The sequence below is a fragment of the Microtus ochrogaster genome, chromosome 7 (assembly GCF_000317375.1).
Source record: "Microtus ochrogaster isolate Prairie Vole_2 chromosome 7, MicOch1.0, whole genome shotgun sequence".
NCBI lineage: Eukaryota > Metazoa > Chordata > Mammalia > Rodentia > Cricetidae > Microtus > Microtus ochrogaster.
In genome coordinates this window covers 27,829,912-27,842,324 of record NC_022014.1, presented here as the reverse complement: position 1 = coordinate 27,842,324, position 12,413 = coordinate 27,829,912, and the positions used below count along the sequence as shown (strand labels likewise).

Below are 12,413 nucleotides of genomic sequence, written 5' to 3'. Positions count from 1 at the left end.
GCTCTGTAGACCAGGCTGGTCTCGAACTCACAGAGATCCGCCTGCCTCTGCTTCCCGAGTGCTGGGATTAAAGGCGTGCGCCACCACCGCCCGGCGTATCTGTAATTCTTTACTGTCCAGGAGCACTTCTTAAAATGCTAAGTGCTTCTTAAAACCTTAAGCTGCATCATTGCTAGGGAAAATATGGTACTACCTGCTTGCTCTGCACAGTCCAGCATGGCAGAGCTGCTCACTAACCCCAAGAGCCATGTACATTGCCCTGTCTCTAGGCACACAGCCGATCCATGTCACCATTAAGCAAGTCTGCTCACAGACCCCGCTCAATTGACCTGTAGCCGGACCTCCAGAAAGAGTCAGAGTTCGCGCTAGTCAGCACGGCCCAGAAAGTAGGCATTTCAAAACAGTGCAGCTTTTTTTTCTGCTGCTGAGTCAGGAAAATCTCTTTTAAAGGAGCTGCAGCAAGCCACCAGCAAACAGCAAGAAGCTGTGTTAAGCCGGGCGGTGGTGGCGCATGCCTTTAATCCCAGCACTCGGGAGGCAGAGGCAGGCGGATCGCTGTGAGTTCGAGGCCAGCCTGGTCTACAAGAGCTAGTTCCAGGACAGGCTCCAAAGCTACAGAGAAACCCTGTCTCAAGAAAAAAAAAAAAGCTGTGTTAAACTCTGTATTTTTGTATCTAGAATTCCTTTTTAAGCTTTCTCAGTTTTTAAGTGGATTTTAGTTCACCCACATTGGGCGCCAATTTGTTGGAGGAGGGAGCTTGTTGGTTCCCAGTTGCCCAGCTAGCTTAGACCTAAAACAATCACACAGAAACTGTATTATTTAAATCACTGCTTGGCCTATTATGTGTGCCAATGTAGAATGAGTGGTAGGCTAGCTACAGATTGAGATGATCATAAGGTACAACCAAATAGCCTCAAGAAAGTAAAGCCAATAATGTATAACCGAAGTTTGTATATGGCCTGCTCATCACCCACCTTGGGAGATATTCTTTAACTCTTTTGCTAATCTCTTCCTCCTACTTATGTGTCCTTCATCTGTGTATTGTTCACTAAGCAGCTTTTGTTATAGCACCATGTTGTAGTGAGGGTAGTTTTGGCTTTCACTAGACTTTTCTCTTCTACCACAAGCTTCTCCAGGGAATGTATCTTTGTCTCTGGATTCCTAATAGACAGAAAAATGCTTACTTTCCAGTAGTGGGTGACAAATAAAGATGGCCCGAGAAAGTGATCTGCTTGTGTGTATATACATTTGTAACAAATGACTGAATATTAAAAATCAACAGAAAACTGGGCATGGTGGCATATGCCTTTAATCCCATCCCTGGTAAAGCAGAGGCAGGTAGATCTCTGAGTTCAAGACCAGCCTAGTTTATATTGTGAGTTCCAGGTCAATGAGGGCATTGACCCTCTGTGTTGGGTGGCGGTGAGGGAGTGGTGTAGAGGCTTGAGGCAGAATCTTATGTTGCTCAGGCTGACCTTTAATTTTCTATCCACCTGAGTCTTACTTGATCTCTGGATCCTATGCCTGGGCCTCCTGGGTGCTAGGACCATGGGCATCTTCAGAGAAACCCTAGATCCTTTTGAAGACATGTAGACAGAGGCTGCTCAGCTCTTCAGTTGCTCCTGGATGCTGATACTGTATGTGCAGTGGGTGTAAGGGAAGATGGAGGTACTGCCTTTTCCATTCTTCTGTGGAATACTTGTTCTGTGTGGTATAGATCTTGCTTGTGCCAGCCAATTCCATTGAGCTACAGAATCTGGTCCCACTGTGTTCTGGGAGACAAGAAGCTGAATGTTTTTGAATTGCTGGTAGGATCAGTATAGAATGAACTCCCATGCGTGTCTCATTGCCTGACTCTTGCTGAATTGATGGAAAGGCTACAAATAAAAAGAAAATGGGGTAGGCCTGCTGGAGTGTGAGATGGCTCTGCAGGGGAAGACGCTTAACTTTAATAAACATGGAACCCCAAAGAATGGTCTCCACAAAGTTGTCCTGATCTTCACACATACATGCTGTGCCGCACACATATCCACAACAATAAATCTAAGTTAGGAGCTGTGTGTGTGTTTTTAGAAGCCTTACATAGTTTTATTATATACCACTCCATCCTCAAATACCATTTTATTTGGTCTTGTTTTTTTCTGATGTGGTTGTTACTAAACTGGATTTACCTTCCTAGCTGTGATTAGCATCTGTTTCTGTTTTAGGCGGTGCTGATGCAGTCACGTGAACAGGTTTCGGAAGAGCTGGTGAGGTTACAGAAAGACAATGACAGCCTCCAGGGAAAGCATAGCTTGCATGTGTCATTACAGCTAGCAGAAGACTTTATTCTCCCAGATACTGTGGAGGTAATGTATTTGCACATCATCAAAAACACGCAAAAAGTTTACTTTTTAAAATGGTTGTAAATTTTTTTTAAAAAACTTTATTGATAAATTTCTTATGCCAAATACTTTCACTTTTAAAAATGTAGTTCATTCTGTAGCATAGTGATACATGAAACCACATCAGTCTGTTAAAGGGTCTCAAAAATTTATTTAAGTAAACACTCACTGATACAGAACAGATTAGATGCTGCTGTGATCCAGCTGCTGATCGAACCGCTCCTTCCTTTGGCCCTAACCACCTGAGCAAGCGAGCTAAAGTCATGAATGCAGACAAGACCACATACTAGGGCTCATAACCCCCAAAAGCCATTAGCTAAAGGGATCAAAATCCTACAACAGCACAGTGATAGGTAAACGTCAATTTTAAAATTTGTCTTTGAAGTATTGTCTGAGTATGTAGTACAGTTCTAGCCTCAAACTTGAGATCCTACCGCTGTCCTCCCCAGTTGCTGGGATTGCAGTTGTGTGCTGCCACGCTCCCCCGCTTGAGAACATTGCCGACACTGCATAAAGAAATCTCCGTCGGGGTTGGAAAGATGGTTCAGTGGTTAAGAACACTGGCTGTTCTTCAGAGAACCTGAGTTTGATTTGTCTGTATGTCCAGTTCTAGGCACCACTTCTGTGTGTACTGACATACATGTAAGCAGAAATCCCATATATATTAAAGAAGAAACCCCAGATCTACCAACCAACCAGACAAACAGAAATCTCTCCTTATACTTCAGGAATTGTTTCTATTCCCCTTATTCCCAATTCCTTTTCTTTATTGGGAAGTTTCCTTTTTCCTTTTTTTTTATTTTTGTCTCAGGAGCCCTTGTATTTTTAAATGTGCAGTTAATCTCTTAGCCTGTCTAATTTCTAAGTCTGTTTTATCTGATGAAGACGGAGGAGAGTCACCTCCTGTGTCCTGGCTTTCTTCTGAAACAGCCTTCCTGTCAACTTGTGAAGGCACATTCTCCTCTCCTGCCTAGCTTGCCATTTCTGCTTCAGATACAGCTTTAAGTGACTCCCACTCTGCAGCAGCTGCAGAGCATTTGATACTAAATTACATAAAGACCAGCTATCTAATGGTACGGGCTCTCCTCAAAGCTCTTATCCATACATTTGGATTCAGTTAGTGTGAGAAGTTGCCTGAAGCCAGTGGCAGTGCCAAGTAATGAACAGCGTCTGTCCTTCACTTTCACTCCGTCCCCTTTGAACAGGCATTTTAATAACTGCACAGACCATTGTTCCCGAGATAGGAACTTTCCCCTGACCCTGCCCATTCTGGAGCCTCCTTACACTGAGGGCGCTTGTCTTCCAGTTCTCAAAGTGGCAGGCTTCTCTGTCCTTCTTAAGCGGATCCTTTGTCATTCTTCAACCCCACGTTGGGCACCAAAATGTCTCGGCACAGGTGTGGATTCATGTGGGTCCGCTAAAAGAAAGCTCAGAGAAAATTGAGAATGAACTTAGCCTTTTGCGGCCGCAGAGCTCACCAGCCTTGGCGAGCTGAAGCAACCATGTATGGCTGCTGCTGCTGTTGCTCTTCCTCCTCCTCCTCCTTTTCTTCCTCCTCCTCCTTCTTTTTTTTTAAATCTGGGCTGGTGAGAAGCCTTAGTTAGTAGGTAAGGGCTGCCTGCTGCCAAGACTGCCAGACAGAGTCCCTAGGACTCATATGTGCTGAAAGGAGAACGTCTCCTTATATGTGCCATAAGCCAGGGTCTGTACACTCATGTGTATAAACATAAAATAATGAGTGAAAATTGTTGTTTAAAATTATTTTAAAATTAAATATGAGTTGATATAGTGACTTGGTCTTTTAAATCCCAACACTTGGGAGGCTGGGGCAGGAGGACTGCTGTGTGTCTGAGGCACTAGTACTCCATAGTAAGGCCAGTCTGCACTACACGTGAGACTCTGTCTCACATAAAAAATTCAAGTGAACATAAATTTATCTTTTATAAGTTTCTTGTAATCTTGTCTTTCTCTAAATCCTATCAGAGTTACATTCTGTGTAGCTTTCCTCTGTGCACATGTAACGTCACTACAGTGGTTTTGTTGGTTTCACTTTCTTTTTTTTAAATATTTATTTATTTATTTATTTATTTATTTATTATGCAATATTATGTCTGTGTGTATGCCTGAAGGCCAGAAGAGGGCACCAGACCCCATTACAGATGGTTGTGAGCCACCATGTGGTTGCCGGGAATTGAACTCAGGACCTTTGGAAGAGCAGGCAATGCTCTTAACCTCTGAGCCATCTCTCCAGCCCTGTTGGTTTCACTTTTAAAGACGCAGTTGTTGATCATGCCCCGTTACACAGGCTACCCAGGTCTGCGCTCTCAGGGATGCTCTGGATCCTTTCCTAACTGGTAACTACTGATACAGAAGACTTGGGAGACTTGTGCCTTTGTCATGAACTTTGAATGATGTCACCACCACCTTCATCTCTGGTAAAACTTTCCTTTTTTGCTGGAAAGTTTCTGTGTTCTGTTCTCTAGAGATTTTTATTCCTAGATTTAAAAGCTATCTAAGATGAACATGGTGGTGCTTGCCCAACACTCTAGAGACTTAAGGCAAGAGTTCATGAATCTGAAACTAGTCCAGGCCAGCTGGTACAACATATACGAGCCCCATCCCCCGAATCTAGGTAAATGTAATTAATTAGGAAGCTATTTGGGAATGCCAATTTGGGTTTGCTTTAGGATATGATTACATTTCTAGAAGATTTAAAGTTTTGGGGAAAAAAGCCAGGTGTGGTGGCATATGCTTGTAATCCCAGCACTTGGAGGCAAAGACAGGTAGAGTTCTGTAAGTTGAGGCCAGCCTCTCTCAACAAAACACACCAGTGGGAAGCATATAAGCTTGTTACCTTAGAAAGCCTTTCTTCGTGGGGTCAGTGGGCCATTACTTCCTGATACAGTACTTTCCCTAAGGAGATTTTTCAGAGAGAGTTTGACTGTGTGAACAGGTAAGTTCAATGTATTTTATCCTGAGTTTACACTTGTTTCTGAGTTTTTTTTTTCTTTTTTTCTTCATAAAATTATTCTTCCTAGTGAATTTGCGTGGAAAGTTACATAACTTTTTTTTCTGCACATAAAACAGCTTTGTGGGGAAAACGTAATTCACAACCCAATTTTCCGGCCATGTTAGATGTTAATACAAAAACATGTGCTTTCAGAACACTGTGTGGTCAGCGACAGTCATGGTCTAAATATTTGAATCATGTGGAACAAATCTTCAGTTTTTCTCACCTTCACAAATCCAGTAACCTCTGTGCATTGAGTGCAGGTGCTCCGGGAACTGGTGTTAAAATACCGTGAGAACATCATTCATGTGCGGACAGCAGCGGACCACATGGAGGAGAAGCTGAAGGCTGAAATACTGTTCCTAAAGGAACAGATCCAAGCAGAACAGTGTTTAAAAGAAAACCTTGAGGAGACTCTACAGCTGGAAATAGAGAACTGCAAGGAGGAAATAGGTGAGAAGAAAATGTCGTTTGGGGACTGGGGTGTAGCTTTGTTGGTATAGTCCTTGCCTGGGTACAGGACGACCAGAGGAAGTTCAAGGCTAGCCAGGACTGCAGGAGACCCTCTCTCAAAGAGCAAGCTAACAAACAGTAAAGAACCCTGAGCATAATGCATGACTGTGGGTGTGAAGAGCAGGAGTAGAGGAAAGAACACTCATCCTAGGTGTTCGATGAACAGTGGCTGTGAATGCCCTCCTCCACATTCTTTCGGAGCTCTGATGCTAATGGAGCCAGATGGGCAGCATTTCCTTACAGAACTTTATTGCTAACAACATTGCTTTCTTACAGTTAGGTATGGACACTAGGTAGAAATTTAGGTTGCCACAAAGTGTGCATGTGTAGTTGACCTTTCTCTGAGCTTGGTTATAAGGTCAGTTCTCCGGGACAGTTTGAGAGAGAGCACTTTCCTCTATAATGTATCTCTGACTCCTTTGGGGACATTTTAAGGGGAAAAAGTGATGAAAATAATAAATGATTGCTAATATTTCTCCCTTTTGTCCTAGCTTCCATTTCTAGTCTAAAAGCTGAATTAGAAAGAATAAAGGTTGAAAAGGGACAGGTGAGTCACAAGTTTAAAATTAATTCTGTCAACACGCTGGTTGCTTTTTAAATCCTGTGCTAGAACAAAGCAATGAAGATAGCTGAGGCATAGTTCCTGCTTTCCAGAGACTTCTGCTTGTGGGAACAGAATGGGCAGCCTGGCGTGGTCCTCCGTGGCTGATGCTTGTGGTGATGGGCACAGTACAGATGCAGAGGGACCTCAGCCTGGCGTGGTCCTGCGTGGCTGATGCTTGTGGTGATTTGTCCTGAGCTATGTCTCTTGCATTCTTCACACTAGCTCTTTAGTCGCTTTCATCTCAGCCTTCACTGCTCAGTCATTAGCTTGTAGCCCCCTCCTACTTTATTATCAGCCTTCTCTGAGATAAAATGATGACCTGTTTCTCACCATAGAGTAATGCTGATAGGTGCTTTCACTGGCCTCTGTGTTCTCTAGCTTTGAACGTCTTGATTGATTTTCCCTTTTTGTACATAATTGCCCAGCTGTTTCCCATTAAGAGGGAAAAAATGATATGGATGTGGGATACACATCTGTAATTCTAGCACTCAAGAAGCTGAGGATTCAAGTTTGAGGCCAGTCTGTGGTACATAGGAAGATGGCCTTTCAAAAGAGAAAAACAAAACAAAAGTTTCTCCTTGAATTATACTACTCTGCTAAGTCATTGTTTTTCCAAAGTTCTTGAAAGAGTGCTGCCCTCCACCTGACCTCCTGGCAGTCTCTCCCACAGTCAGCCTTTGTTTCCCTGTACTGGAGGGCACACTAGAGATGACCAGCACTCAGGCCTGGAGTGTAGCTCAGGAGAAGAGCGCTTTCCTAGCACAGAAAAAGAAAATGCCAGGCTCATGTGCTGCATTGTTCCTCCCTGCCAGTTTGGGTTCAGACTTTACTTTTTACTTTTTTTGGTGGTTCTGGGAATTGAATTCATTTGTATGCTATTCATTTGTAGCTCTGTCCTACAGAGCTGCACCCCCAGTTCTGAGATGTGACTTTTCATTGGCCTGTTGTCACAGCCTGACTTGTTTCCTAAGAGACCTGGGCTGGAGCCGGTTCCAGTTCCTCTCTGTATTGAAGCCAGGCTGTCTCAGTCTTTTTGAAGTCTTGAGCAGTTGAGGACAAGTCCTTAGTGTAGAGGTCTCTCACAGTCCCACACTGCTGCAGGCGGTCCGTGGGCAGGGCAGCCATTCTGTTTTTAGACCATCTCTTTACTTTCTTTACCTTGCCATCCTTTCCTTCCCCTGGGAAAATGTTAATCCATGCTGGCAGTGCAGAGAGGAAACAGGAAAAGCTCAGGTCCAAGGCCTGCCTCGGCTGCAGAGCTCAAAACCAGCCTGAACAACAAAAGCAAGATCCTGTTTCCAAAGGAGTTGGGGGTGGAGATGAGTGATGGCGTGCTTGCCTAGCCTCTGAGACCCCAGGTTCAATCCCCAATACTAAAGTAAAAGTCAGCCATCATCTTTTCTAGAAAATACTGTCTAAATTTTCTCTCTGAATTAAATGCTGCTCCCTTTATGTTGATATGTATTAGTTATTTCCCTGTCTGTTTCTCCTGACCTCTCAGCTTCAGGCCTTAGAATTAGAAACATGATAGATACCTAATACGGAGGTAAAGACCAGGTTTGCAAGAACAAGAAGAATCTATACTCTGAAGCTTTAGAAGAGCATTCCACGCACAGCCAAGAGCAAACCTGAGTACTCTGGGTTGCAGACACCTCTCAATAGTGCTGCGAGACCTTCAAAATTTCTGTGTGTTTCAGTTTTCCGTTTTGATTCCCTTTTCACAGTTGGAATCTACATTAAGAGAGAAGTCACAACAACTTGAGAGTCTCCAAGAAATAAAGGTTAATTTAGAGGAACAGTTGAAGAAGGAAACTGCTGCTAAGGTAATTATGTTTATCGGTCATTTAATTTAAAAAACAAGGCTAAGGTATGGCAGCGCAGACCTTTAATCCTAGCACTAGGAAGGCAGAGGTAGGTAGATCTCTGTGAGTTCAAGGCCAATCTGATCTACCCAGTGAGGCCCTTTTTCAAGCAAACAAAAATTACAAAAAACAAAGGGGCTAGAGAGATGGCTTAGTGGTCAAGAGCACTGGCTACTTTTGCACCGGACTAGCATTCAGTTCCCAGCACACAGTGGTGGCTCACAACAGTCTGTAATTCCACTTCCAGATTTGATATACTTTTTTGGTGCACACATTGCATACATACCCATATACAAACAACCACTTATATGTACAAAGTGCAATAAACATATATTGAGCCTAACTTGGACAGTGTTCTGCTGGAAGCATTTCTCTGAGCTGGGTGTAGGCCTGCCTGCAGTTCCTGTTACTGGAGGCCAAGGCAGGAAGATTGCTAGTTCAGAGGCCTGAAAAAGGCTGCCAGGGAGGCTTAGGGCCAGGGAGGCTTTGGCAGCTGAGTTGAAGTGTTTATTTAAAAAAATAGAAATAAAAATTGAAAAGGTGTAAAAAAGGATGGAAAAGTGGAGTAGGGACTCGATATAGTCTAGTGGTAGACTGCTTGCCTAGCATGTGAGGTTCAGTCCCCAGAGGTGGAAGGAGGAGGGATTGTTTGGGAACGTTACTCCACTCCATCCCTGTATCAAATGCTAAGATTGCCTCGAAGCAGATTTCCAGATTATCTTGAGTTTGTATAGAATAAAAATGCACGTGGGTGCTTATGGCGGACATTACCTAGACATGGTTTTAATGAGCTGTGTTGGTGGTCAGTAGATTCTTGTCTTTAGAAAAAGGCTCCCATGATTTTCAATAAGGAAGGCTGGAGGTGGCTGAGGCTGAATGGCCCATATTAATTTGATCCTAGTAATTGTCAGAGGAAATTCCCTTTTAAGTCTCTGTCCGTGTTACTATGACAGCTGTTGATCTTTGAATACATTTCTTATCCTGGTTTCATACCTAGAGCAAGTAACCTACCCAACTGGCACTGTTGCCCTATGGAAAGAGAGACTGGGTTGAGGAAACAGATCAGCAGGTAGAGGTGCTTACTGCCAAGCTGGATAACTGCCATTTGATCCTTGGGGCTCACATAGTGGGAGGAGAGAACCAGCTCTCTCGTAAGGTTGTCCTCCTGATTGTCCTCTGTGAGTGCTTCCCTAGCCACCCTACTCCACACACAAATGTAAAAGTGGTTCTGGGAGTGGAGATAAGGCTCAGCTGGTAGAGCGTTTGCCTGGCACCGCAGAAAACTGGGTGTGTTTCTCTATCTTTCGCAAGAAAGATAGAGGTAGGCGGATCCGAGATTGAAACTCATTTTCAGCTACAATAGAGCAGGTTCAGGGGCTAGTTTGGGCTACAGGAGACCTTGTCTTAAATAAAGGTGGGAACCAGTGAGGCAGCTAGAGGTACACGCTGCCAAGCCTGAGTTTAATCCCTGGGGCCCACATGGTGAAAAGGGAGCTGACTCCAGCAACTTGGCCTGTGACCACTTCTGTGCTGTAGCATACACACACACACACACACACACACACACACACACACACACACACACGTCCAATCAGTAGAAAAATAAAAATGTAATTAAAAAATATTAACAGGAAGGAATGTATGAGTTAGGGTGGTCAGGGTCATCCCAAGGGAACTCATAGAAGCAATTGGCTTGTTCATGGGAGCTCAGACTATGACAGTTAGGGAGCCTGCATAGAACCAGCCTAGGCCCTCTGCATATGTGATGGTCGTGTGGCTTGGTCTACTTGTGGGACTCCTAGCAGTGGGAGCGGGGCCTGTCCCTAACACTTTGGCTACCTTTGGGAACCTGGTCCTAATGCTGGGTTGCCCTACCCAGCCTTAATGCTAGGAGAGGAGCTTAGTTCTACTTCAGTGTGATAGGCTGTGCTTTGTTGGCATCCATGGGAGGCCTGCCCCTCTGAACAGAGGTGGGGAGGGGGGCAGAGGAGAAGTGGAAAGAGTAAAAGCTGCAGTTGGGATGTAAAAAATGAAAAAAATTAATAAAGATAAAAGATTACTGGTATATGGAGGCATCATTCAGGTCTCTGCTCTAGTAGTAGATATAGCTTAATGGTGCAGGGTGCTTGCCTAACAAGCTATGGCCCTGGGTTCAATCCTTAGTATGAAAAAGAAAAAAGAACGGTTGACAAGTTCCCTGTAGTCAGTAACTAAACTTGCTAAGTAATTTTAGGAAATCTGGCTCTTTGGCATTAATCTTCTCTCAAAACTTTTATTTTTTAGGCTACAGTTGAACAGCTCATGTTTGAAGAGAAGAACAAAGCTCAGAGGTTACAGACAGAATTAGATGTCAGCGAACAAGTCCAGAGAGATTTTGTAAAACTTTCTCAGACTCTTCAGGTGAGGTGTTTGGGGAATTGCCATGGCCTCTGCGGGAGGGGGCACCGGTGTAGCTGGAGATCTCTGATTGCCTCTGCCACTCCCTCAGATATCGTATCACTCAAGCACAAGCTTGTCTGTTACAGATTTGGCCCCTTCTCCTTTCCCTTCTACCTTGCCAATTTCTGCCTTAAGTATAAGTGGGGTAGGCATTGGAGGGGGCACAGGAGGGGCAGGATACCAACCTGTTATATAGATTGATGAATTTTAAGAGTGTGGGGTTTTTTTCTTCCTCTTTTCTTCGAAGAGCGTAATCTGGTGAATTGATCTGCTGCGTGCCGACTAGAATGATCAAGTAGAGGGAACATAGGTCGGCATCACTTGCACTCACCGCCACATTGTTTCTCCAGGTGCAGTTAGAGAGGATCCGGCAAGCAGACTCCTTGGAGAGAATCCGGGCAATTCTGAATGATACCAAATTGACAGACATTAACCAGCTCCCTGAGACATGACACCCTGATAGCAGGATTGTAACCTGCATTTTGGGTTTTTAACTCATCTTTAGAATAACATTAATTATTATTTAACTCTTAATGGAAGACGTCACAGCAAAAGGAAGACTGGAGAAATGCAGGTCTGGAGGGAGAAGGCTGCTGTGCGCAGGGACAGCCAGCAGATGTTTCAGAGGGAACACTAACAGGACACCGGACTCGATTCCAACGGGTGTGGGATCAGATTGGTGCCAGAAAAGTGCTGTTTCCTTGCCTGCTTTCTCCAACGTGGATTCCGGAACACATTTTCTGACAGGAAAGCAACTTCCCCATAGTGTTTGGAATTACGTTTTCAGTTCATACAAACTGGGAGAGAAAAGGTTTTTTTTTTTTCTTCTGTTTTCTAGGGCTCATCAGTAGCAGTGTTCAGCTAGCAGAGAGGTGTAGTGTGCTGTATGAGTATTTTATATTAAAATATGAAGTGTGAGAGCAGGCCATTGGCTATTGACTGTATTTCCCTCGCTCAGTGCATATTTTTTCTTTCTACCATTTTATCTTCATTGGAGGACCTTAAATGCTACTGAAACTTGCCTGAGAGTTATAAGAACATGGCAAACAAAGAATCCAACAAAATTAGGAGAATCTGAATACTTGGCTGAGGCAATATATATATTGGAAGTTGAATTTAAGGGAAAAAAGCACAAGAAACCTTGGATGCACTTTCTCTGCACACCAGGATGAACTTCCTTGACCCACAGGTACCATGGCAAAGGAGAACTGGCACCACCTACCCTTTCCAAGTATTTTAGTTACTGGATCAGTGGAAAAAATATTAATAAAACAAGCTATGTCTGACATCTAGTACACATGTATAAATCTGTTTATTTTCAGCCTGCCTTAGAGGCATACAAGTGTCACTTTTAAAATGGTGATGGCTTACAGATCTTTGTATGTTTGTTTTACAGTTTAGACCTGTGGTGTAAGTGAGCATGCTTACAGTGAAGCTAAGGAAACTTAGTTTAGTATCTACTTCATTCTTGGAGTTGAAATTTCTTTCCTGTGTGGAGAAGCAAAGCACCCTGCGGAACAGGTTAATCCCAAACAGCTGTAAAGTGGTGCAGAACTCAGAAGTGTGCTTGTGTGCTGCTACTCACCAGCTGCAGGCTATG

The 12,413-nt window shown here is 43.8% G+C and overlaps 1 protein-coding gene across 2 annotated transcripts in view; it reads left to right on the top strand.

Moving 5' to 3' along the window:
- The window catches only part of Rabep1 (rabaptin, RAB GTPase binding effector protein 1), a 94,739-nt gene extending 82,638 nt beyond the window's left edge, over window positions 1–12,101 (top strand). For both annotated transcript variants that reach the window (XM_013347302.2, XM_005349649.3), the window contains exons 13-18: window positions 2,209–2,349; window positions 5,659–5,848; window positions 6,400–6,455; window positions 8,237–8,335; window positions 10,658–10,774; window positions 11,164–12,101. In XM_013347302.2, coding sequence (XP_013202756.1) covers window positions 2,209–2,349; window positions 5,659–5,848; window positions 6,400–6,455; window positions 8,237–8,335; window positions 10,658–10,774; window positions 11,164–11,265 — 705 coding nt within the window. In that variant the 3' untranslated portion in view covers window positions 11,266–12,101. The remainder of the gene's footprint in view (window positions 1–2,208; window positions 2,350–5,658; window positions 5,849–6,399; window positions 6,456–8,236; window positions 8,336–10,657; window positions 10,775–11,163) is intronic.
- Window positions 12,102–12,413: the final 312 nt, after the last annotated feature.